Source organism: Manihot esculenta, chromosome 10, assembly GCF_001659605.2.
Source record: "Manihot esculenta cultivar AM560-2 chromosome 10, M.esculenta_v8, whole genome shotgun sequence".
Taxonomy (NCBI): Eukaryota; Viridiplantae; Streptophyta; class Magnoliopsida; order Malpighiales; family Euphorbiaceae; genus Manihot; species Manihot esculenta.
Window position 1 is genome coordinate 862,805 of NC_035170.2, and position 24,729 is coordinate 887,533.

General features: G+C 34.7%; 3 protein-coding genes across 3 annotated transcripts; 1 reads left to right on the forward strand and 2 right to left on the reverse strand.

Moving 5' to 3' along the window:
• Positions 1–1,903: 1,903 nt before the first annotated feature.
• LOC110624854 (protein RETICULATA-RELATED 6, chloroplastic) lies at positions 1,904–12,019 on the reverse strand. The gene is made up of 7 exons (XM_021770257.2): positions 11,287–12,019; positions 11,064–11,193; positions 9,532–10,059; positions 9,217–9,324; positions 8,471–9,019; positions 2,833–2,946; positions 1,904–2,274 (listed from the first exon to the last, which is right to left on the reverse strand). The coding sequence occupies exons 1-7, from the start codon at positions 11,931–11,933 to the stop codon at positions 2,128–2,130; spliced, it is 2,223 nt and encodes a 740-aa protein (XP_021625949.1). The 5' UTR covers positions 11,934–12,019; the 3' UTR covers positions 1,904–2,127.
• A 2,580-nt stretch (positions 12,020–14,599) lies between these two features.
• Positions 14,600–20,035, forward strand: LOC110624081 (biotin carboxyl carrier protein of acetyl-CoA carboxylase). Its single transcript, XM_021769156.2, has 9 exons — positions 14,600–14,860; positions 14,955–15,083; positions 15,202–15,269; positions 16,228–16,281; positions 16,523–16,783; positions 16,882–16,944; positions 17,364–17,432; positions 17,518–17,563; positions 19,555–20,035. Exons 1-9 carry the CDS (start codon positions 14,827–14,829, stop codon positions 19,617–19,619), a joined length of 789 nt encoding a protein of 262 aa, XP_021624848.1. The 5' UTR covers positions 14,600–14,826; the 3' UTR covers positions 19,620–20,035.
• Positions 20,036–21,495: 1,460 nt separating this feature from the next.
• LOC110624617 lies at positions 21,496–23,888 on the reverse strand. The gene is made up of 2 exons (XM_021769826.2): positions 22,801–23,888; positions 21,496–22,299 (listed from the first exon to the last, which is right to left on the reverse strand). Exons 1-2 carry the CDS (start codon positions 23,646–23,648, stop codon positions 21,660–21,662), a joined length of 1,488 nt encoding a protein of 495 aa, XP_021625518.1. The 5' UTR covers positions 23,649–23,888; the 3' UTR covers positions 21,496–21,659.
• Positions 23,889–24,729: the final 841 nt, after the last annotated feature.

Below are 24,729 nucleotides of genomic sequence, written 5' to 3' on the forward strand. Positions count from 1 at the left end.
AATCTAATGATTGTCGAGTTTATCCTCAAGTCGGCCCTTGTTTCCATCTATCATTCAGTATTTTCAGTTAAACCATACTCCTATCATAATACTTGTGAGAGAAGCATGAGCCTGAAAACGCTTGGGTGATACTTGTTTGATTCTTTTCCAAACATCATTGACAAATTTATCAAAAAATTCAGACCCTGCCTGCAAATATTAACGATACGTTACGATGCATAAGCTAGAGCAATAAATCATTTCTCTTTTGATTCCCAACATTCTATTTTGAAAGAAAAATGGAAAAATTGACTTATTTGTCTTAGATCACTCAGCTCTATCTGACATCAAGTACAGACCTGTCCGTATAAAAGGCTTTGAGTCACTTGTTCAATTTCCTAAACTTTCACACAAATCACTTGTTCAATTACCTACCCTTCCATGAAATGTCTTTTTTTCCTCTCTCTTACTCTGTCTAATTTGATGAGAAAAAAAAAAGAGGTTGAGAAAGAACAAATGACCTATTATTCACTTTTGGCAGAAAGAGGGCAGCATGAAGGATGCTTTGATATGTTTAGTTTAGTGGGTTATTCCTCTGTAATTGATTTGCCAAACAAGGGGTAACAACTATTGACTACTCCACCATGAGTGCATATTTAATATAAATTATTTCTGTTTCAATATATTGTTATATAATATTCAAGGTTCATTAAAAGAATGTTGTGCAGCTAAAGAATCTAGAAATTTCTTTTGGAACGTTAAGGAGAATCTACTAGATATTATGAATGTAAAGCAGAATCTAAACGATTCTTCCGACCTCTGATGCAAATGAATCTTGTCAACAAAAAATGTCATTGGAATTTAAAATATTATATTTTACTCATTATTCTTGTAATAGAAGACAAGCTGATGGCATGTTAATAGATTATATATTCAAACACAATTCCATTACCGTGGAATATTCATATGCATCATTATACCATGTCTCGGAGCAAATCTGTTAAAAATATGAGGCTTATGTAAGGACAATTTTCTGCAATTTTGTCCTGAAAAAAAGAAGGATGCTTTTAGTGAAGTAGTGTGATTGGGGAAGGTTAAAGTTCGGTAGTTTCACGGTTTGTACCTGAAGACAAGTTTGCGATTTGTAGTACGAATGATATGATTGGATATAATTTGCAGACAAAGGAACCGCTTTTGCCTTCCAGTGTTTGGAAAAAAATAGCGCAGTGGCAACTTATAGTTGATATTTTTTTTCTGAGATGAGCTTAATAGTAGATACTCAACCTTCTGATTTAGTGTTTGTGCGAGCCACGGGTAGCTTAACTAAGGGAAAGGGAGTAGGAAAATCATGCAAGATTTGCAGTTTGGGTTGAGATGGTCGGGTAAGTGCAGCAGCAGAGAATAATCTAGGTACTGTAGCGAATTTCGAGAGAGAAGGAAGAAAAATAAATCACAAATTCGCATGCCTTAAAATGCTAATTCAATATATTGATATTTCATTACAAAGGTTAAAGAAATAACTCCTATAAAAAGGTGTTTTATGGAGTCCTAAATGGAAATCGTAAATAAACAACTATTTCGGAATCAAAAAGAAAATGCACTTCAGAAGTTTATAAATTTAGAAGATTTTTGGCTAAACTAACAGAATACCTTTTTCAGAATTTACTTCACATTATGATTCTGCCTTTGCTTACAAATTTACACAACTTTGAAATACATAAAATAAATTAATCAAATCTAAACTAGAGTCTCCGCCTGCAAAACTACATAAACTATGAATTCATTATATTTCATTTTTGTGGAACTAAAATGCCAAAATTAAAATATCAAGTGGAATAGACTGAAATCCCCTTCCCACAGTTGAACAGCATAGAAGCGTCTGACAAACAGTTGAAGGATTATACAATTTCTACTGAAATTAGTATTGCTGCATAAAACTGGCATCATATATATTTCTCCACATAATATGCAAGTAAATCTCTTGTATTGACCTCATATTTACCAAAATTTGAAGAACTATATTGAAAAAATTGCAGAAAGGTTATAAAAGATATGAGCAGAGAAATTGAATTTCATTTTCTTAGGTTCTCTCTCAGCAGCTTTGAAAAAATACAAATTACTATGATATGGAACTGGAAAAAATCACCTTTACTGATTTTTTATCTCATCAATACTGGCATCCTCCGCAGTGTTGCATCCAACTGTAGCTTCTGTAGTGGAACCCGGTGTCTGATAAGAAGATGGTTTGCCCTTCTTACTTTGCAGTCCAGAACTGCGTGCAAGATCAACCCATTGCTGCAGCATGCAAAGTAAAAGGAAAATTAACCACGTTCTCAAGAAGCAAAATGCTTTTGTCAGTTATGCTGGATGTTGGTCTCAGCACAAAAGGAAGAACTGAGACAAGATCATGTTATGCAGACTCAACGTTAAGCTCATACTAAAGGAGACAACAACAACAACCCAAAAAAAAAAAAGGGATTCAAAAGCAACATCATTGTTGGCCATGATGGCGAGGACTCAGCAAAAAAGCTGGCAATGGATAATGGTAATGCACTATGTTATGTAGTGTAGTCCTCTAGCCTCAAGAAGCAGGTACTCATTAAGGGAAACCAAGCCTGCTATAATACTGCATGCTTAAACAGATGGAAGAAATACATAAAGTTTATACAAGTTTCACCATCTCATAGCAGCATTTTTCCTAATATCAGTATGTATAAATATTAATCATCTTTGGCTACAGCTTTAAAGAAAATGTGTTACTTTAAATCTTTCCAAATAGCTTATAAATAAGTAAAATCATGATTGCTAGCTATGCTTATGCTAGAACTTGCAGTAAATAGGGAGGCTTCAAACCTGTGTTCCCCAGTAGGAGTTTATTGTCCGAACAACAAATGATAGCATATTTACAAGTAATGCCTGAGAAGCAAATGCATCAGCAATCCGATGCTCCACTAAGCCAGCAATAATCTGCATAAAGTTGTTAATGGCCTTAACATTAATAAATATAAAACACATAAGCAGCACATAAATTACTCAATCTCACAAGATTAGACAGGTCTATGCTTGTAACTATAAGCCTATGTAGCATCCACTCAAAGGAAAGGAGGAGGGGTTGGGAGCAACCAAGATTCAACCCGCGAGAGCCGCGCTGGTGTTTGTGGGAGTGCATCCCTGTTGTTTAATGCACTTTGCACTTGATTTTGATTGAAAAAGGGTGAATTACTATTAGATGTCTATATTTTGTCAAAATTAACTACTTTGTCCTATTTTTCAAAAACCCAATTAAAAGTTTAAAATATCCTTTTATTTTATAAAATCAAACTCTTTAATTCTTTTATTCTATCTAATAAAATGTTAGTCAACTTATTTTAGTTTTACTCAAGGAGACTAAATAATATGAAATGCTAAAATGACAAGGATTAAATAACATCGTAGCTAAGATTATTGGTACTACATGATACAAGTATTCAAAGTGGAAATAATGTACTAAGATTTTGTTTGAAAGAAAGCCTATTGAATTTGAATTATAAATATATAAACCTTTTTATTGTGTTTTGGAAAAAATGAGGATTAAATAGATTGCCACAATACAGAGATCTATTTACCTTGAAAAATTAACAATAAGTAAATGCTATTTTTACCTCTAGAAATTCAAACATTTTATTGTACTCTATTATATGTTTAACAGTAATAAAATTTAAAAGTTAATTAGTATAAAAGTAAAAAATACATAGATTTCTGTTAACCTACAAATCTAAAGGAAGGAAAGCATGTTCTCATATTAGAACATGCTATGACAACATGCTTTCCCTAGCCTTTCCTTTTTTCTTTTTTTTTGAATTTCCAAAACTCACTATTTAAGAGGGTGAAAGGTAAAATGATAATGGAAATGGAAACCAGCTAATAAGACTTGTTTTAAAAGTATAAGTCATGGCACTTTTTTAAACATATGATGTCACTAAATCAGCGATTCCGCTGTCCAGAAAGTTGAGTCTCTTGCCATCTTCCACTGATTGGTTAATTGATAGGACAGAATTATGTGCTCCAGCTATTTCTTAGGTTGTATTCTCATACAGGATTATATTCACGTGCTCTCTGAGAAAAATAGAACCCCATATATTTCAAGACACTGCCGCAACTTTATTATTGTTGACCGACATAGAAAGTTCCTAATTAGGAGGATTCAAATCATTTAAGAATTTTATTCTTATTGTAAATATTTCTAATTTATGTTGATTTTTTATGTATAAATACTCAAAATCAATTCAATTGGAATAGAATAAAAAATTTCTCTTAAAGTTCTTCACGGTATCATAACTTTTTTCCTAATTTTAGGGTTCAAATTCAAATTTTCTCTTAGAGTTTCTAAAACCCTAAATCTACCTTTTTAGTATTACCCTATCTAGGAATCTTTTTTCATCTCACTGCCACCACCAGTAGGGTCGCCGGACCGTCGCCGGCTAGCTGTCTAGCTGTCTAGCTCCGACGCCGAAAAGTCATGCGCCTGAGGCTCACGCGCCCTCACAAGATTCTGCATCTTTCCCACGCGCCAATGCATGTGATGTTTTCCGGTGGTCTTTTTCGACGGCGATCCTTTCCGGCAAACTCGCCTTCAAGTTGCGCCTCTGACCCGTGTAAACCCTACTTGATTCACCTTATAGACATTTTTCGGTGGTTTTTCCGGCATTGATCATTTCCGGTAGACTCACCTTCAAGTTGCGCTTCTAATCTGCTGGACCCGTGCTTTTTTCGCCGATAAACAGTAATCCTTTCTTCAATAACAATAATTTTTCACTGTTTTTTACAGAAAAATGTGATTTTTCTTAAAATTGCAGTGACTTGTGTGGGTAATATAAGAGATTCTAATAATGCTTTATTTCCTCTCTTGATTCTGCTCTATAAATTATTAATTCTGGTGCAAATAGATATATGACGAGCTCCTCTGAAGGCTTTCTTGATTATCTTCCATGTCTACAAAAAGACATTGTAAAAATCGTAGATGGTTCTTCCACTTCTATATCTGGAACCTATTTTATTGTTTGTACTCCAATTACTAAGCTATCCTCTATTATTCATGTTCCTTGTTTCCCTATTAATCTTTTATCTGTTAGTGCTCTCACCAAAGCACTTAACTGTAAAATTGAATTTTTTTTTTATCATTGTGTTATTTAGGACCTTCAAACTGGAAAGAGGATCAGTAATGGTAGACTATACGATATCTTATATATGTTGGAAGGAAATCTAAGTTTGAATTCACCTCGGACTCTTTTTGGAAAAAAAATCAGGATGTCAACCAGGAAATCGTACAGTGGTATTAACGATTAAGACATCCATCCTTCTTTATTTTAGATAAACTTTATCCTGATTAATTTTCCAAAGTTCAATGTGGTTCTTTAGTTTGTGATGCTTGTGAGTATACTAAGCATACAAAAACCTCTTATCCCTCCAGTAACATAGGAGTACGATCCCTTTTGTGACCATCCATTCTAACGTTTGGGAGCTACTCCAACGGTCTCACTATCTGGTAATCGTTGGTTTGTTACTTTTATTGATTGTTACACTCACATGACTTAGGTTTATTTGGTAAAGGCAAATGAGTGATGTGGTTTCTTGCTTTCAATATTTTCACAAGATGATTTATACTCAATTTGATGCTAAGATAAAAGTTTTGAGAACTGATAATAGTACATAGTACATAGATGGCCGTTTTTCTGCTTACCTGGAGTCTAATGGGATACTGTATCAAACTAATTGTCCTTACACTAGTGTCCAAAATGGTGTTGCTGAAAGAAAAAAATACACCTATTGGAAGTAGCTCGATCTCTTCTTTTCACCATGAACCTTCCAAAAACCTATTGGGGAGATACAGTCTTAACCGCAACTTATCTCATTAATAGAATGTTTCTTAAAGCTTTTGCCTTTAAAAACCTTTTAGAGGTGCTACAAGGGAAAAATGCTTATATTGTTCCACCAAAGGTGTTTGGATGCATGTGTTTTGTTCATACTAGAACAGGTGTGAAGCTCGATCCGAGGGCTATTAAATGTGTGTTTGTTAGGTACTCTCCTACATAGAAGGGTCATAAGTATTACTACCCTCCATCTAGAAAATACTTTATCAGTATGGATATTATATTTAGAGAGACTAAATCTTACTCCAGTACTATCTCATCACCTCTTCAGAGGGAGGACAATAAGAGAGGAGATGATTCCTAGTCCTATAACTCTAGAACGTTTTACTTTAGAATGTTTTACTCTAGAAGAGACTACTATACAAGGAGAGACTATTGGTAATCAAGAGACTATTATATAGGGGAGAGTATTGATGAACAAATTGGGCGTTTGGATAAACCAGACTTAAGGAGATATTCAAAAAGAGACAAAACAGAAGCAGAAAAAAACCATTGTGCAGCCTATTCAGTGTCATGAATCTTCCTTTTCTCTATCTGGTGAGTCGTTCTAAACCTTGAGCCCTTTGATGATCTAAATAAACCAATTGCTCAAAGAAAATGTGTTAGACCTTGCACAAAGAAAAGGTGTTAGACCTTGCACAAAGAACTCTATTTCTAACTTTCTCTCTTATGATTTTTTGTCTCCATCCTATAGAGTCTTTGCCTTATCTATTTCCTTGTATCTATTCTACAGGATTGGAAAGAAGCTCTTGTAGATCCTAAATGGAAGGAGCAATGATTGAAGATATAAAAACACTGGCAAAAAATGAGACCTGGAAGCTTGTCACTCTCCCACCTGGGAAGAAACTTGTTGGCTGCAAATGGGTGTTCACCATGAAACACAAAGCAGATGGATCAATTGAAAGATTCAATACTAGACTAGTGGCCAAGGGATACACTCAAACCTATGGAATGGATTACCAGGAGACATTTGCCCCTGTTGCCAAAATGAACTCAATCAGAGTATTGCTATCTTGTGCTGTCAACCTTGACTGGGATCTTCAATAATTTGATGTGAAAAATGCATTTTTCTATGGAAACTTGGAGGAGGAAGTATATATGAAAATCCCTCCTTGATTTACTGATGAAAAAATACAAGGAAAGGTGTGTAGGCTAAACAAGGCTTTGTATGGATTGAAGCAGTCACCCAGAACTTGGTTTGATCGATTCAGTAGAACTATGATTTTCTTTGGCTATCAACAGAGTAATGATGACCATATTCTATTTATCAGACATCGCAAGGGTAAAATTACTCTTCGACATAGTAATGACAGGGAATGACACTGAAGAGATACTCGGTTGAAAAAGCTTTTGACTCAGGAGTTCGAAATTAAAGATCTAGAAACTTCAATATTTCTTGGGAATCGAGGTTGACAGATCAAAGAAGGAAATTTTCATTTCTCAGAGAAAATACATTATGGATCTTTTAAAAGAGACTGGTATGTTAGGTTACAAACCAGCAGAAACTCCCATTGAAAGCAATCACAAACTAAAAACAGGGATCGGTGAATCAGTGGATATGGGCAAATATTAGAGGTTGGTAGGCAGACTGATCTATCTTTCGCATACTCAACCAAACATAGCATATGCAGTCAGCTTAGTCAGTCAGTTTATGCATGCTCTTCGTGAGTCTCACATACAAGCTGTTTTTTGCATTTTGCGATACTTGAAGTCTGCTAATGAAAAAGATCTCCTATTCTCTAAACATGGTCATCTTCGCATATATTCATTCACAGATGCAGATTGGGCTGGATCCCTTGATGATAGAAGGTCAACTAGTGGTTACTGTACACTTGTAAAAGGAAACCTTGTCACTTGGAGAAGCAAAAAAGCAAAATGTTGTTGCTCGATCAAGTATTGAGGCAGAATATAAAATAATGGCACAAGGTGTTTGTGAACTCCTATGGATGCAGAGATTGTTGGAGGATTTGAAACTATTAGAGAGGGACAAACTCCTCTTGCACTGTGACAACAGTATAGCTCAAAATCCAATTCAACATGACTGAATGAAACACAGAGATTGACCGACACTTTATTAAAGAGAAGTTAATAAATGGTGTCTTGAAATTAGATCATGCGACTTCTGATGAACAGCTAACTGATGTGTTTACCAAAGAAAGGAATCAGCAACAAGATCCTATTATACCTTGGTTTGCAAGTTGGGCATGTGTGATATCTATACACCTACTCTATGCACCAACTTGAGGGGAGTAGAAGGTTCCTAATTAGGAGGATTTAAATCTTTGGGATCCTAATTAGGCTTGATTTAAGGAATTTTATTCTTATTGTAAATATTTCTAATTTAGGTTAGATTCTTTGTGTATAAATACTCCAATCTTATAAATATCAATTCAATTGGAATAGAATAAAAAATTCCTCCCAAAATTTTTCAATTATCTATCTATCAATACCTTATGTTACCTTCACAAAATTGAAATAGATAGGATCATCCCACTATGATGTGATACAATGATTTGTTAATTGTTCTATAATGCAACTTGCAAATCAATATGCATGAAGAGAACTTATCTTTTTTTCTTTACCTGGTAACGCAGATTTGCTGAAATTCCAAGGAAGCATCCGTAAACAACTGCTGTTTTAAGTATTGGTGATCTTTTAGTTCGTTGACTAGCAATCAGTGCTGGGTTAATCATTTGGCGAATTGCATACAACATATTTGAGGAAGCCACAGCCCCAATACTGGAGATAAATCCAACACAAGAAAGTTTCAGACCACCCAAAAGAACAGATGCAAATCTGTGACTGAGATTCCAGTCCTTCCCTGGAAGATTCTTTTGAAATGCATTATCAGGGATGGACCCAAGCAGACCCTTCAAAACATCAATGTTTTCAGGCCCATTCGTCTCATCAGCATATGAAAGGAATGACAGAGTTGGGGCAGGAAGCCACACAGTAAAAAAATCAACCACCGATCCCCTGACAGTGTCTGTAATTACATAATCAAGCTCTTCAAAGAAATTTTCTTTACGCCTCTCATATTGTGCTAAGAGAGTGGTGGTTATTGATATGGATTCTTCTATAGCTAATCTATGCAAGAATTTGGGATCTGCCAACAATCTTTCCCGGAAACCCTGCACCAAAAAGAGCAACAATCAAGTTGAGCACCTATATAAAATAATCTTCACTTACCATCAATTATTCTTTCCTGCAGTATCACTACTTAAACAAAAGACAAGGCTCCACTTGCTCAAGAAAGGTTTTACAGTAAGCATGCACAGTAATCTCATGCTGTGCAGTATAGTTCTACACTTACAGAAATCAAGTATACCTGGAAACGGTGAGCAAGTTCCTTGAGCAGAGGATACTGCTCCAAATCGAAGAAATTCTGCAGTACCTCTGGTGATACTAAACCAAGATCAAGTCCTTCCTGAATGTCCTGATAAGCATGGCAGAATAGTGTTTATCAGAAGAAAAGACATCTTTAATTCCAGAAGTTAAAAAATAACTTGCAAATGCAGAAAACTAACCACATTTCACATCTTTCTTCCACCATTAACATATGCACGCACATCCATAGTTGTTAAATACAAAATCAACAACAGAAGATTTATCTTTATACAATAGTACTTCACGATCAGCATACCTGGGGTAGGGCATCTCGCCTCCTACCAGCTGCATTCATTACTCGAGCAATTTCAGCACGATCGAAACAATTTCTGCTACAAGGTCTGGCAGCAGAATACCACAAAAAATCAGCAACAGGGACTTCTCCCTCTCTTCGAATCAATTGCCTTTCCGGATCAAGTAATATAACTACTTGGTTCTTCTTTTGCATCTTTTTGGAAATTCTTGCAGGTAGCCCAGTACCTCTTGACCCATACAAAACATGGCTAGCTCCTGTCACCACTACAAGCATACCAGTGGCTCCTCCATCCAGCATTGCTTGCAAAATAATTTGGGACATAGCGTACTCCTCAACCACCCTTGATTGTGCAGACAAATATGAGCTTGGCCCAAAAGGAACAGATTGATTTGGAGAATTCACATCAATTGACCTGCGTGAAATTGAAGTGAATCCTGAGATAAAGCCTGAACCAGCTGGAGGAGCATATAGTTTACGGTCAGCCTTTGAAAGACCACGAATACCTTTAGATTGGACTGTCCTTATAACCTGTAAAACCAGAACGTTCCTATCATGCTACCGCAAATAATGCATGAATTAACAGAACAAACTTAGCCAAAACTTGCAACATTTTGATAGGAAAGAAGAAAGATGAGCAGACAGTTCATTAACTAGATATCCAAAGTCCACCACAACATGCAAGAAAACACATAAGAAGTAAAGAAGAAAATTTTGACATTAGATAGAGTGCAATCCTCTCCAAGTTAACAAATGTAAAGGCAATCCCTCACGAAAGGCATTCAGGTAACCTAGATTAACGTTACAATAATCAATTATCAACTTCTCAAACCATTCAATCATATCAAAGACGAGAGAAGATAGCTCAAGTAATTAAACTAGTTAGGTGACCATCTCACTACAACAAATATTGATCAAAGCAAAAAGTAGACAATACCTTAGGAAAAATCAAATTGCATAAACAATTAGAAGGGTAAATGTTATGTCCCTTTGCATCCAATTAGTCCGATATTCGATGGTACATTCTCATTATCAGCCAACATAATAAAAAGAATCAAGTAATGAAACTAGTTAGGTGACTATTCTAGGAATACAAATATTTAGATCAAGGCAAAAAGTAGACACTTTAGGAAAAATTAAATTGAATAAACAATTAGAAAGGTCAATAGTGCGACCCATTGTAATCCAATTAGTCTGATTTATACTATGGTAGATTCTCATTATCATCCAACACAATAAAAAGAAGGTATCAAAACAGTATGCAGGTAATGGAACTTGTCATTCTTGCATAGCTCGTGTCAAAGATGCCTCCTACAGACTGCAGAGAAATTCTGGCCGTCCCAAGAGTGAGAAAATCAATGAAATGGATAAACGGTAGGCATGGAAGCTGATTTTTAAATGACAGCATTGATGTTCAACAGATTAGATAATTTTGCTAGTCCCAGCACATACTTTACTATGTTGTTCTGGCGAATAGATCAAAATGGGCAATCTGGCCATGTACTCATCGACACCCATAAAAGACTAGCAATTACCTTGAGTGGAGTACCACAAGCAACAATTCTAACTCCATTGTCACGACAGTAACTCAATAGTGGTTCATATTCTTGCCATCTCTGAGGCGGCCAATGAGACAAATAAGACTTCAAGGTTTCTCCATCTATGCTGCCACCCAATATACGCTTCAGTACAGATGATTTCTATGCTATGCATACATGTAAGCAACGAAACTATTATAAACATATAAAATTCAATGACCTTCTGTTCATATATTGATTGAGCTGCTGCTGCAAGTCACAAGGGAATGCCTCCATGGCTAAAGAAATGGATTTCTCGCTCTCAACGCACAATTTCCTCAAATTCTTAACAATTTCGAGCTCCAATTCCTTGTCGTCTTTTACAGGCACCTGCTCCGCTTCACCTAGATACACAATCCTCGCATTCATTAGCTTCTCCCACACTTTCCTCTTATCCTTCCCTACAGCCATCGGCTCCCCTATCGCCGTCGCGTCATAAATTCTTGAACTTATCTCCACGGTTTCCGCCGCGGTCTCCGCCTTCTTCTCAGCTTCCACTAGCTGCAGCTGAGGAGGAGGAGAAACGGAAGATTCCTGAGATTTGTTAACGTCCGCTGCTTTCGACGCAGCGGATTGGAGCACGGACGCGCCGAGAGCGACGAGTGGAGTCAGCAACACGCGACGCCGGCTTGCGGTTTGATTTTGACCATCTCCGGGAGAATCGAGGGCACATTGGCGGCGGGAACGGATGGAGAGGGTGACGTGGCGATGGAACTTTCTGGAGGGAAATTGGAGGCAAAGAGATGGCTTACGTGGCGTGGACGAGCCACAGGCGTACGGCGGTGGTGGCGGTCCACCGGCGAAGCCTCTTTGTATGTGAGGCTTCATTTTCCGTTTGGGAGAGTAGTTAGGCGACACATGGACGTCTTTACACTTTGTTTGGAGAAATATTTCTCAGGAAGTAAGAGGCTGCAGCTGCAAGTGGGGGAAAATGAAACAAAAGTTTGTGACGTGGAAATTGCGTGGATTTTCATATTTTATTTTTTTTCAGGTATAGAATATAGCACGTGGTCCCGTTGTGTCTTCATGACCCAGTTGATACGTGGAATCGCTGGAGCCTGGAGCTTCTACTAATTGGAACTGCAGATAGGATTTGACAACTCAGCAACACGTAAACAAAGTTGCAATGGGCCAATGTTTATTCGGGAAAAAGAAAATTCAATATTAATTTTTTTATCTATAGTTAAAATTTTAATATTTTAATTTCCTAAGCCACCCAATACCCAGATTGTGACGTATAATTGCCTGATTTGTTGAGGTGACGCACGATCTTGTCGCGATTAGGGAAAATACTGACAGGGATAGCCAGAATGCTATTGAGATCACCTTCTTCAAACAGCGCTTCCATGAAGAAAAGAATAATTAAGCGAGTGGGAACCCAAATGGAGCGAATTAGGAATTAGGAATTAAGAATCCAATTATCTTGTGCACCGTCTCGCTGCTTCTTCAAGAATCTATCGGTTTGCATTGCTTCATTAGAAGAGGGTGCTCGAAGAGCAAGAAAGTCCCCGTGAAGGGGGTTGGACTTTTTAGTAACACAGTATTCATTAGACTTTATAATGTTGGGACGAACTATATGGTAACTCGCAACGAGTGACGTGTCATATATTTAACGGTCCTGTTATTTATTTTTAGGATCAACTTCATGGCTCCTTTTCCGGAAAAATATACTTCATGACTCTCTTTATTATTATTTTTTTTTTCAAAAATAAGAACAGCATTGATAGAAAAACAGGACTTAAAAGTCCAATTACAACATGAAATTATCATTCAAAAATAACATAAAATAATGTTCATAATCTAAAAAATAGAAAATCAATTGAGATAAATCAATCCAAACATAACCCAAACCTACTGCATTGATATACAGATAGGATCCAGCCGCCTTTTGAAACTCTATCATCGTCCAAAAACTCCACTGACAAAATGAAGATTATTGCCAAAAGTAGAAACTTAAAAACAAAAGTATTACTTCCAAAGAATAAAGCTCAGAAAATGGTAATCATAATTAAAGACAATTCAAAAGCAAAGCGGCATCAAATTAAATAATAAATAATTTAAATTGAAATAACTAAAAAATCAAGATAAAATAAGGAATAACGAATTTAATGAATAAAAATTATGTCTAGCGAACTATCGAAATCTACTTTAAAATTAGATCAATGTGAATTTAGTCTATTTTTAAATCTCAAATCCACTCATTCATGCTAGCCCAAATAAAGGAAAACCTAATCTCCTTCAAGGCTCCTTGGACATCTCAGGCCTTGCATATACCCTAGCTAAAATAGAGGTATCTCCTAGACTTGCATGCATGACTTATAAAATACAAGAAAAGTAGCAACATACTTTTATCCTAATCAAACTCTTTCAATATTATTTATATTTGCTTAACTAAGGAAAGATAAAAATATTCGGCCCAATGATAGTGAAAATAAGTCTTCGTTCGATAGGAAAAAGAAAATAATCCTTTATTATCCGAAAGGTAAGGAATGATTAGAGAGTCCGTAAGAGAAAACCTAAATCGAAAAGAGGAATAAAGAGAAAGATTAAAAATAAAATAAAATAAAAAAGTAAAAGAGACACCTTATAAACTTTTTACTTTGCCTTCCATGATTTATAGGACTTTATGCTATTTATGACTATTGTTTTTAATCCAAGGAGAACAACTCCAGAAGCATGATGTTTGGATTACATTAATAAAATAAAAATTAAAACCATCTTTTGTTATGTTTTTAATAAATTATTAAGTTCAGAAATTTAATTTTTGACTAAATTAAGTTTAGATTGAAACTTTCAGCTAATTTAGTCTATGTTTATTTCATAAAAAATATTTTTTAATAAAATATTTTTTTTACTAATTTAACACAGTTAAATTGATTAATGAAAAGTATTTCCTTATAAGAAAATCTTAAGACTTTATGTTTTTAAAAGAATAAGTTATTTTTGAATGTTAATAACTTTATCAACATTTATATATAAAAAATTATTAATATCATTTATTTTTTAAATTTCAATTAAAATTTGAGAAATAAATTATTTTCTCAAAAATATCTTTCATTAAAAAAAAATTTCTACATACAAGTTGAATTGAATAGAACCAATTGGATTTTTTTAATTCTAATAACATTGCTTAGTTCCAGTCAAATACATCATTTCAACCTGAATTTAATGGAGAAGAAAAACAACTCCTGAAAACCTGAACTTTGAAAATGTTTTATTATACATCTAAATTATCTAAAAGTGGTACTATAATGATCTCATGATTCTTCTGATAAGCAAATAATGTGAATTATTAGTGATAAATTTAGCGAACAATTTACTATATTTTAACGGTTATAATAATTTAGATATCATAAATATATATCGGCAATTTGTATAATTCATACTATTATGTATTGACAAGAAGTTATAATTACACTTTTCAAGTATTTGAGGTATGTTATTGAAACTTATATTAATAAGCTAATTCCAACACTCTCCAAGTATCAACGGACATCCAAAATAGGAATAAGGGCAGGGCCCTGGCCCTGTGGGCGGACAGACTGAGGAGAGTGGCGGACATTACAAAGACACTCCTCTCCCTCTCCGAAACGTGTAGCTAAACTAACCTCAACTACTTTCCCTCAATTCTCCATTGTAGCCCATACTCTATAAGTTCCTCTCCTCTCTCCTTCGCATAAAAATTCCTCTATTTCTCTCGATTATCTCTTCCTCCTCTCCCATGGAATCCTCTGTTGCTCTCCAATCTTTTCAGTGTACTGCTCTTATTTCTCTCTCTCTCTCTCTGTTCAATTTTGGCTGAGATCTGTTATGTTTTGTGAATTTGGATTCCTTCTGCTTATGCTCCAGGTAAATTGTACGGCCAGCGTTTGACGGTTTGCCAGAACTTTATTTCCTCTTCGGTGAAGCGTAATGTATCGCTCCTCTCGTGTGTAAAGGCGCCTGAAGCTGCTTCTACTGCAACGGCCAAATCTTATGGTAAGTTAGCTAATTTGTTTAGTTCGTTTTGATGATGCTCGTGGCTACTGAGCCTAGATTTGAGGTTATTGAGCTACATTGTTGTGCGGATGGAAATGATGATTAGTTTCTTCCTCAGCTGGTGGTGTAAATGGCTCGTTGGAGAAGAGTTCTCTGCGAAGTGCAACGTTTCCTAATGGATTTGAAGTGAGTGCTCGTCTTTTTACGGTTTTATGGTCTGCTTGATACTTTTATGGAATCTATTAGTAGCATATTTTATGTTTTTCAACTGGAAAATTTTAGCGGTTACTGGTTTTATCAGTAGCATCATCTATGCAAGTTAGTAAAATCTTTTTAGTTGCTCCAGACACCTTCATCCTAAAATGATCATAAAGATCTATTCTTTTGCTTGAGCATGATTTTGAAATTCGACATTGGATCAGGAATTGCCATTTGTAGTTTTCCAAATGTGTGCTTATCTTTTGAAAACTGTTCGTTCAGATTCTTAAGGTTACTTTGGACTGAGTCTGATGACTAAACTCGCAAAACATTACATATTATTTCCTCAACTAGTAAATTCCTGTAATCATGAGGCGAGGCTTCCTGCTATTTAACAATAACTATACCCTATTAGGAAAATTATGCCCTAGCAAACAAATTAGTGTTCAAAATTTGGACATTTTGTTCATTTGTCACTATCATTTTTATAATTAAATATCAAATTAGAGCAGCTAAATATAAGGGCTTCTTTAGAGACATAGTGCACCTGGGTCTGGGGGATGAACCGATGAAGTGCATGGAACAGTATTTGGCTTCTTGCTCATCTTCAATTTACTTGCAAAAAAGAGGGTGCAGGGTGGGAGGCGGGTTGTTCCTCTGGATTTTTTGACAAGGAAGCATGTGGTGGATGTTATTAAAAATATGTGCTCAATTTTCAATTTAACTTTAATACATGTAAGACAGAGTCAGAAAATATCCTTTATTTTACCATCTGATGGTTTGCCTTGTTTATTATGCTTATAAGTTTCCCCTCTCAAGGTTGCTTCATTTCAACACTTTATTTTACTTGTTTGAAATTGATTACCGTCATTCATTTTGATTAATAGTGCTTGCTTACCTTTGATTTCAAACATATATACCTTGCTAACTGTTTCCATATCATCAGGCATTGGTACTAGAGGTCTGTGATGAGACAGAAGTTGCTGAAGTGAAACTGAAGGTAAATTTATAATATTTGTCATGCCATCATCTTGCTTTTCTTGCAAAGCAACTTTTTGTTTGCTGATATTATTAAAATGCCTATTTGTTGAAAGCAAATGCTAGAACCAACTTGAAATAACAAGTAGTATGGGCAAAAGCTTAACTTGATTTCATTGGTGATCCTTGTATTATCATTACAGATATTTGGCCTTATGAACGCATATTTTTTTGTTTACTGATTATCTATTGCTTTGTGAAAGGTTGGGGATTTTGAAATGCATTTGCGCCGCAATGTTGGGGCTACAATAGTGCCCATGTCCAGTATTTCACCTACAGAACCGCCACCAATCCCAACTAAGCCAATGAATGTATCAGCTTCTGTTGCCCCATCACCATCACCACCAAAAACATCTACTGAGAAAGCTACTCCATTTAAAAATATCTCCTTTGGGAAGTCATCCAAATTAGCTGCCTTAGAAGCTTCTGGTACCACTGGATATGTTCTTGTTGCTTCTCCAACGGTAGGTGATATGCTTACATTATAGAGAGTGGGAGCTGTTTTCATGGTATTATTCGTAGGTAAATGCATAATAGAACAGTCGCATCACCTCTTTTATAGGTTGGCTCATTCCAAAGAAACAGAACAGTAAAGGAAAAAAGGCAACCTCCCACCTTTAAAGAGGTAATGCAGTGGCATGCTTATTTTCAATGTATTTGAATTTTTCAGTTTTGAAATTTGTTGATCACCTCAAATAACAACCACCTTTTTTTCTTGAAAAATCAGGTAATAGTAGATTGTTTTAAAATTTTCCATTAATTTCAGTTGCTTGTTTCTGCAGCTAATTATGTACTTTTATTTTCTAGCACAAAATTATGAGTTATAAATTGATGAGGATAAAATTCAAGTTATATCGCTCATTGCAGTTTGCCAGGATATTCTAATAATCCTTTCTTTCCAGATTTTCTATATGCAGAACAGACCTTAAATTCAAATGTTCAATATAATGCCGTGTAGAAATTGATGGCATAACATAAGACTATGATCATGATTTTTAATTGGCTTGTTTCTAAATTCTGAAAACTTACAAATTCAATTTACAGGGTGATATGATTGAAGAAGGACAAGTGATAGGCTATTTGGATCAATTTGGTACTGAACTTCCTGTGAAGGTAGCCTTTAGTTTTCATGTCTTTACTCCTGGCTCTGCTTCAGTGATAGATGTGCCTTAACGTAGTATTTGGTGGGATTGTGCAGTCAGATGTGGCTGGAGAAGTCTTAAAGCTCCTCTTCGATGATGGTGGTATGATGTCTATCATCTTATTCTATGCATATGGTTTTCTACATTTTAATATGAATAATGTGAATAATGAAATTTACTTTGACACTTAACAAAAGGATGTATTTGCATATCCTAACTGAATTCGGTAAACCAAAACTTGATTCTTGTGATAGTTTCATCTAATTTGTTTCAACTTTCAAGGTTGACTTAGGGCCTCTGGACATAGACATATACCACAGTAAATAGTAAAGGGACTATAGATCAAATAAATATGTTTGCCCTAAAAAGAATACTTTATACAATTTGTTCTTGGTAAGAATGAGTGAAGGGCTGACACTAAATGATGTGGTAAGTTATGCAAGTACTTAAAAGCTCAAAACTAAAAAAGAGTGTGAAGGATCCACATAAGTGCAGATAAGCAAAATTTTATGATATTTTAATTTAAATGTCTCCCCACTCTTTGAAATGCGAAATGATAAAGGGAGATTTACAATTTAGTCCCTGAGTATTGCCATTATTAACAAGTCAATCCCTGTATTTTTAGAAACCTATTAAAATGTCCTTATCTTTTCTCTCCATCAACAAAATAGTCCTTCCGTCTATTTTTGCCGTTAAAAATATAGTAAAAGACTAAATTACCCCCAATTATTTTCCTCCTCCTCCTCTTCCTCCTTCCTTTTCTTCTTCATCAATTCTTCCTCCTCCTTCTTCTGCTTCTCCTTCTGCTTCTGCTTCTGCTTCTCCTTTTCTTCTTCTTCTTCAATATTCTTCTTCTTCTTCTTCTTCTTCTTCTTCTTCTTCTTCAGAGGAGGAGGAAAAAAGAAAAGATAGGAACTATTTCATTGACAAAAAGAAACGATAAGGATATTTTAATAGATGTGAGAAAAGATAGGGACTATTTTGTTCACAAACAGAAACGATAAGGACGTTTTAATAGATGTGAGAAAAGATAGGGACTATTTTGTTGACAAACAGAAACGATAAGGACGTTTTAATAGATTTCTAAAAATATAGGGAGAGACGATTTCGTTGACGGAAAAAAACGATGAGGAAGGACTATTTCGTTGATGGAAAGAAATGATAAGGACGTTTTAATAGATATGAGAAAAGATAGGGACTATTTTATTGACGAAAAAAATGATAAGGACGTTTTAATAGATATGGAAAAAGATAAAAAACGTTTTAATAGATTTTTGAAAATGTAAGGACTAACTTGTTAATAATAACAATATCCAAGTACTAAATAAAAGATTTTATTTGAGGGTAAAATTGGATTTTAAAAATTTTCTCTCTTCTCCTTTATCTAATTTTAACGAAAAAGAGGACGGAATGACTATTTCGTTGACGGAAAGAAAACATAAGGATATTTTAATAGATTTCTAAAAATGCAGGGATTGACTTGTTAATAATGGCAATATCTAGGGACTAAATTGTAAATCTCCCCATGATAAATTGGTGTATTTATTAGGGCTTAAAGGGTTCAGTGTATTTCTTATTGATGCTGAGCCTTGGCTTATGATATTCTAATTAATTGTGGATGAAAGTCTAAATAGATAATGGTTTAATTTTCTGGATCCAAGTCTTTTGCTTGACATTTTCTCTATATGCTGTGTTGTGCATTTTGCTCGTACAAGGTATTGATATGTTAGAGTTTAAACTCAAGCAGTCCAGTGAATTAACTTTTCTAAGGGAAGTATTGAGATGGAAATTTAGTACTTACATGGACTTTCCATGTACCATATACCTTTTGGTATGATGTAGCACAAGTTGTTTCTCAAAATTTTTAGATTCTAAGATGCTAAGCCTAAGAGCTAGTTTTAGCTCCTTATGATAGCTGAGAGAAAGATGGCCTTAATCCAACAGACTTGATGTTACATTATGTTGCATTCACTGTTAAGTTGACAAGGGTATGAATTTCCAAAAGAGCAATGCATTAATACTAGCGCAATGTAAATATAAATAGTGAGAAAGTTTATGAACTGATAATTTTTTATCCTTTAATATGATAACAGATGCTGTTGGTTATGGTGACCCTCTAATTGCTGTCTTGCCATCATTTCATGGTATCGACAATTGAGCTTCCTGTCCTTTCTCTGGATGTTGACAGTATTCTTGGAAAGTACTGAAGTAATTCAGATTGTCTTCCTTAGTTCTTTTGATCTTTCCAACCTCTGCCTTCTGATTGTGCAATAGAAGACGTACATTTGTGGTGAATGGCGACACTTGGCTTTTCTGGTCAGTTTCATTGACTTGCATATCCGGAAGAATAACTGGTTAAGCATTATGGTTTGAGATGTTTTAATATTTTGCATTAGTTATTATTATTATTACTCATATACTAGTGAAGCTATAGATATCTGTTCCTTCTTGAGGCAGATTTGTTTTCTTAAAAACCTTAATTTTCCTTGAAACGCGCATTTGGGCCATTTGTGACAATAAATTGATGCATTTTTCTCTTTTATTTAATAAAAATTGTACCTTAAATTCGTTTTATGATTTTCATTCCCGCCATTAATTCTGTGGCAATTCATCCCTATAGCCATCGCTTTGGGTTAGTATTTTCTACTTGTCAAAATAGTGAAAAATGAAGAGCTGCGAGAGAGTTATTGTGTCAGGTTTTCGTGAATATATACGTTAAGATTTGAAAGTGAAGGGAAGCCGTAGAAATTAACATCTTATAACCCAAGATATGAGAAACTGAACGGCAGATTGGCTCGCAATGTAGCGGTTATTGATGCAAACAAAAATTTTCAAAGATGGAAGAAATAGATAAACAGGGATTGGGAGAAGAAATTCTCGCTGGAACTCACAATTCTTTCGTTCAATTGATTATGTGCGTACATTTCATTATCTGATTACAGGCGTATATAGCTATTACAACTTGTATTTCTGACCTTCCCAGAAGCTCTATGACAACTTCTCTAGCTGTTATAAGAAACTCCCCATGTAATTGTTACCGGCAAAAAAAGAAAACGTTCCACACTCACTTGCATCCTGTATGTGAGACACTAAATTTCCCTTTTATTCTATATATTAGAACTGCATCGTATCAGTTACCCATGGCAATGATTAAGGAGATTTCTAATGAGAGATAATTTACTTAGTATAACCATTTGATATTGATTATTGATGATCTGATATCTAGAGAATATCGTTTACGATACGTGTGTGAGAGCTTCAAAAAATTAAGAAAATGGTCCCTTTTTCCCCTTTTATTCTTTTCTTTTGGTTTGTTAGTGACGTTTTATGGCCTCTCTGTGACACTCGTCTCTGTCGGATAGGTCCGTACGTATAGTATTGTCAGTCATCTTATCTATGTCAGGCGGCCATTTAATTTTTCTCATAACGTATGCAAATAGTGCTACGAAGGAACGGTGCCTGCTCATTTCTCCTCATGTCCTATCACCAGATCGGCTTTCTTCTTACCGGGCTTGGACTCGTGGACGACCGGCCTGGTATGCGTGTCGGAGCTCAGATCGAAACCGCTGAGCAGGCCTGTTTAAGGGCGTTTCGAACTCAATACCTGATCTGCTTTTATGGAATCTGACTTAGCTCAAGCGGATATGAGACTCAACGGTTATTAATTATGATGAAATTCGAATAAAATTGACTATAATTAATCGTCATAATAATTGTATTATGTATCTTTAAGGAGTTAAAAGAGATAGTTTCATAAGAAAACTTAAAAATTTTGTATAAATTTTAACGTGAGTATCAAAATAATTACTTGAGGAGAATATAATAAAAGAAAAAGAGAATAGAGAATTATATATATATATATATATATAGCGAATTGCACAAAATTAAATTGAATTAAATGCATGTTATACTAATAAATTCTATGTGAGATAAATTAGAAGTGATTCTTTGATTTTCTTTTTTTCAAAAGCTTCAAAATGTTAAAGCAACATCCTCATCAAAAGAACTATAATTTCATTTGAATAGGTGGAACTTTAAAATAAATTATTTAAACATAATAATTGAATTTCAATATTTAATAAAGCATTCATTAGCAATCATAAAATGGCAATCCTTATTCTAGAATAGAAATTGGAGAACATCAAGTTGTAATTATCTTTAATAATGATAATGTGGGAAACTTAAATCAAATACCTAATTAAGCTATAGGAAGATGAAGATTTTCTCTAAATTCCAACCTCCTAGTTTCACTATGAAATGTTCTATATTTATTAGGCCAATAAGTTAACCAAATCCACCCTTTAATCTCCCACTCCATTGTTTCCCCTATAGCACTTTTGTCAACTTTCCACCTTATCCCATTTCCATACTCATCCTTTGCAAACACAACTCCTCCTTGCCTGTTGAAAGGTCTATGAGCACTTGAATATCTATCTTTAAACCAAGCTCTAGGGTTTATCAAAGCCAACTTTGAAGGTTTTGAAGAGGACACCTCCCTTCCATCCATAGTATCATGAAGAAACCAATTCAATATTGCACTATACCCATGAACTGATTCCTCAAATTTCCATGGTTTCAAGCTTGTAGATACTGTCTCTCCAACTGATAGCTTTAGCCCCAACAAAGAACTAGGAGGATCAAATGAAGTTTCCAGGCTCTTTTCTAGTTCAATCTCTCTTGTTGGGTTGTCTGATGATTTGCTGACCGAAACACTTATCATGTTGGTTTGGAGAATTGGAGTTAGATGTAGTGATATTCTTGAAGGAAAATGCTTCTCTTCAGTTCCGACTCCTCGTTCTTTTATGAGAGTTGCATTCACCAGCCGGACTATGTCACACCTATATGATCAATTTCATCAATGGAAGCTCGAGATATTGTAATAACTTCATGTATAATTATCAAGAATTCAGACAAGTCTAACTTAATTTCTAAAAACTAGAAGATTGCCCAAATTGTTATAAAACAACCTAGTCGATATAGGATACTTAACCGACTCTCTCCGCAAATTATTAGCTGAAATCGAAGTGCCATGTTAATATATAACAAATTAGTTATAGGGAGCGGTTCTTAAGTAGACCTAATTTATATGAACCCATATTGTAAATGTAGGGATTTCACGTAGTTCCTACTATTATAATACACTAAATGTGCTGGCTGTCAATATATAACTAGTTTGCCGTAAGTTGACGTGGAACATCGGTTTCATCCAATAATTTCTCTACTTCCTCATGCTCAGAGCTGGACATCTGGAGCATGAATTATATATTTATGCGAGGTCCAGGCTATAGTACCATGTTAAAATTTTGGAGAAAACAGTTTGATTAATGAGAAGTTCATACCTTAAATTATCTATGGCCACAAGCACATCAACCCATTTCTCTTGAATGATGACTCTGTAATTGAACTGGATCACCCCTTCAAGTTGATGGTGTTTAAGTGAAAAAAGCAGTCTTTCATCAGGTGAAGAATTATTTGAACTCTCAACATCCATGGAGATAATAGGACAATACAAATGAACTTTCCAAAGCTCAAATGTTGAAAGTGAGTAAGAAAACAGTGGTGAAGGAGTATTGAAAGTTGTATTATTAGCTTGACGCTCTTGAATCCAATTGGTAATAGCAAGATTTATTGAACGCATCCATTGCTCTTCTAGATTAGATCCTATAGTTTTCATAAGCAATTCTGATGCTTCTCTTAGCTGAGGATTAGTAAGTTGACTCTTGAGATTAGCAAGACATATGGACCTCAGATTAGCAGGAGCTTCATAGATGCAAATGAGAAATGAAAGAGTGAAGGACACAAGATTAAAGATGTGCTTAAAGTTGGGAACAGAATCCAACAACTTGGGTACTTTGATGGAAGATCTACACTTGTTTGAACAATAACTAAGAACAGCTTCAATAAGGTTGACTAAAAGGCAAGAAATTGTCTCATCATCTAGCAAGTTGGAGGATCTGGGATTGGTCTTAATGGGTTTTGAAGTCCAAAGAGAGATGGGGAGATTGAAGTCTGCAACTATGGAGAAGGAAACAGTAGGAGAGAGAAGGTCCTTGATCACAGAAAGATTGAGAGATGGTTGAGATGAAGAAGAACATAAGCAAGTGGACATGGAATTTTCTTTCCATTGAGAAAGTGGAGGAAGTTTCTGAATCCAAGAAAATATATCAGGATAGCAACAGGAAGCCATTGAAGCAAAGCTAATTAAGATGAGCTATGTGTAGTGCTTCTCTCTTTTAAGGAATTAATGAAGGGAAACTCTTGATATTTAAAGATTTGTTGATGATTGATTAAGGGAAATAAAGATGAGATTCTAGTACCAAACTCTCGAAGTTTGTTTGGTACCTAGGAAAATCTTAAGTGGGGTCTTGGATTCAACAACCTTACTCACAATCCTTAAATTAAAAACCAAAGTTCAAAATAAAAAAGAAAGAAAGAAAGAAGAAGCTGAGATTCTTGTAGGGAAGAGAAATGTCAAAAAGTGAAGCAAACAAAGACTAGCAAATGATTTACTTTAGCATCAAAATCTTTTGACATTTGCGCAAAACTAGATTATCTATATGTTTCACAAAAAAATTTAATAAATTTAAAAATTTATTCATTGTAATCTTCATATATAATATAAATATATATATCATAATCATTAATATAATGATTCAAATAAAATTTTTGTGGCCAATCTAACTTGATACTATAACTTCGTAAATTTAAATTTTCACTTGCTATTAAAAAAATATTATATATATATAATAATTATATTTAATTATATTTTTAATTAGTTTCTTTTGAGAAATTTTTAAACAAATTTGTAGTTAATAAATAATATAGATTTAACAAAAAAAAAAGAATTGAAAAGGAATATCAAATGAGCAAGGGATGGGAGGGAATAGGTTCCATTAGGAGCTTTTTGAAAAGAAACGTGAGATATTAGGCCGATTTATCCTTATCTAAAAGCCTGCTCCGAAAAGCTAGATGCAGTTTGATAAACTTTTTGAGATAAATGAATGTGCATAGCTTGTGGAAGTGGTAAGAAGAAGAATAAGGGTAAAAAAAAAAAGACAAATTTATAATATAATAAAAAAGGGTAGCTAAGAATAAATGAATCAGATATGAAAGAAAAGCAAAGCGTGAAGGAAACAAAACATATATTTTTACTCTTTGTATGTGAATCAAAATGCTTTACAAATCTCATCTCTTTGCCTAAAATTCTTTATTTGGCAAAATCATTAATATGCAAGAAATTGATTAAATATAAAAAATTTAATTGCAAG

Bases quoted from the DNA above. Each gene is read 5' to 3' on its own strand.
- LOC110624854 (XM_021770257.2), bottom strand. From the start codon at position 11,933: ATGAAGCCTCACATACAAAGAGGCTTCGCCGGTGGACCGCCACCACCG. The intron at 11,194-11,286 runs GTCATTGAATTT...ATTGGGTGGCAG, and splicing joins AATCAATATATGAACAGAAG to CATAGATGGAGAAACCTTGA. The intron at 9,020-9,216 runs GTATACTTGATT...TTTTTGGTGCAG, and splicing joins AACTTGCTCACCGTTTCCAG to GGTTTCCGGGAAAGATTGTT.
- LOC110624081 (XM_021769156.2), top strand. From the start codon at position 14,827: ATGGAATCCTCTGTTGCTCTCCAATCTTTTCAGT. The intron at 15,270-16,227 runs GTGAGTGCTCGT...CCATATCATCAG, and splicing joins CGTTTCCTAATGGATTTGAA to GCATTGGTACTAGAGGTCTG. The intron at 17,564-19,554 runs GTATGATGTCTA...ATATGATAACAG, and splicing joins GCTCCTCTTCGATGATGGTG to ATGCTGTTGGTTATGGTGAC.
- LOC110624617 (XM_021769826.2), bottom strand. From the start codon at position 23,648: ATGGCTTCCTGTTGCTATCCTGATATATTTTCTTGGATTCAGAAACTT. The intron at 22,300-22,800 runs GTATGAACTTCT...TTGATCATATAG, and splicing joins GTGGCCATAGATAATTTAAG to GTGTGACATAGTCCGGCTGG.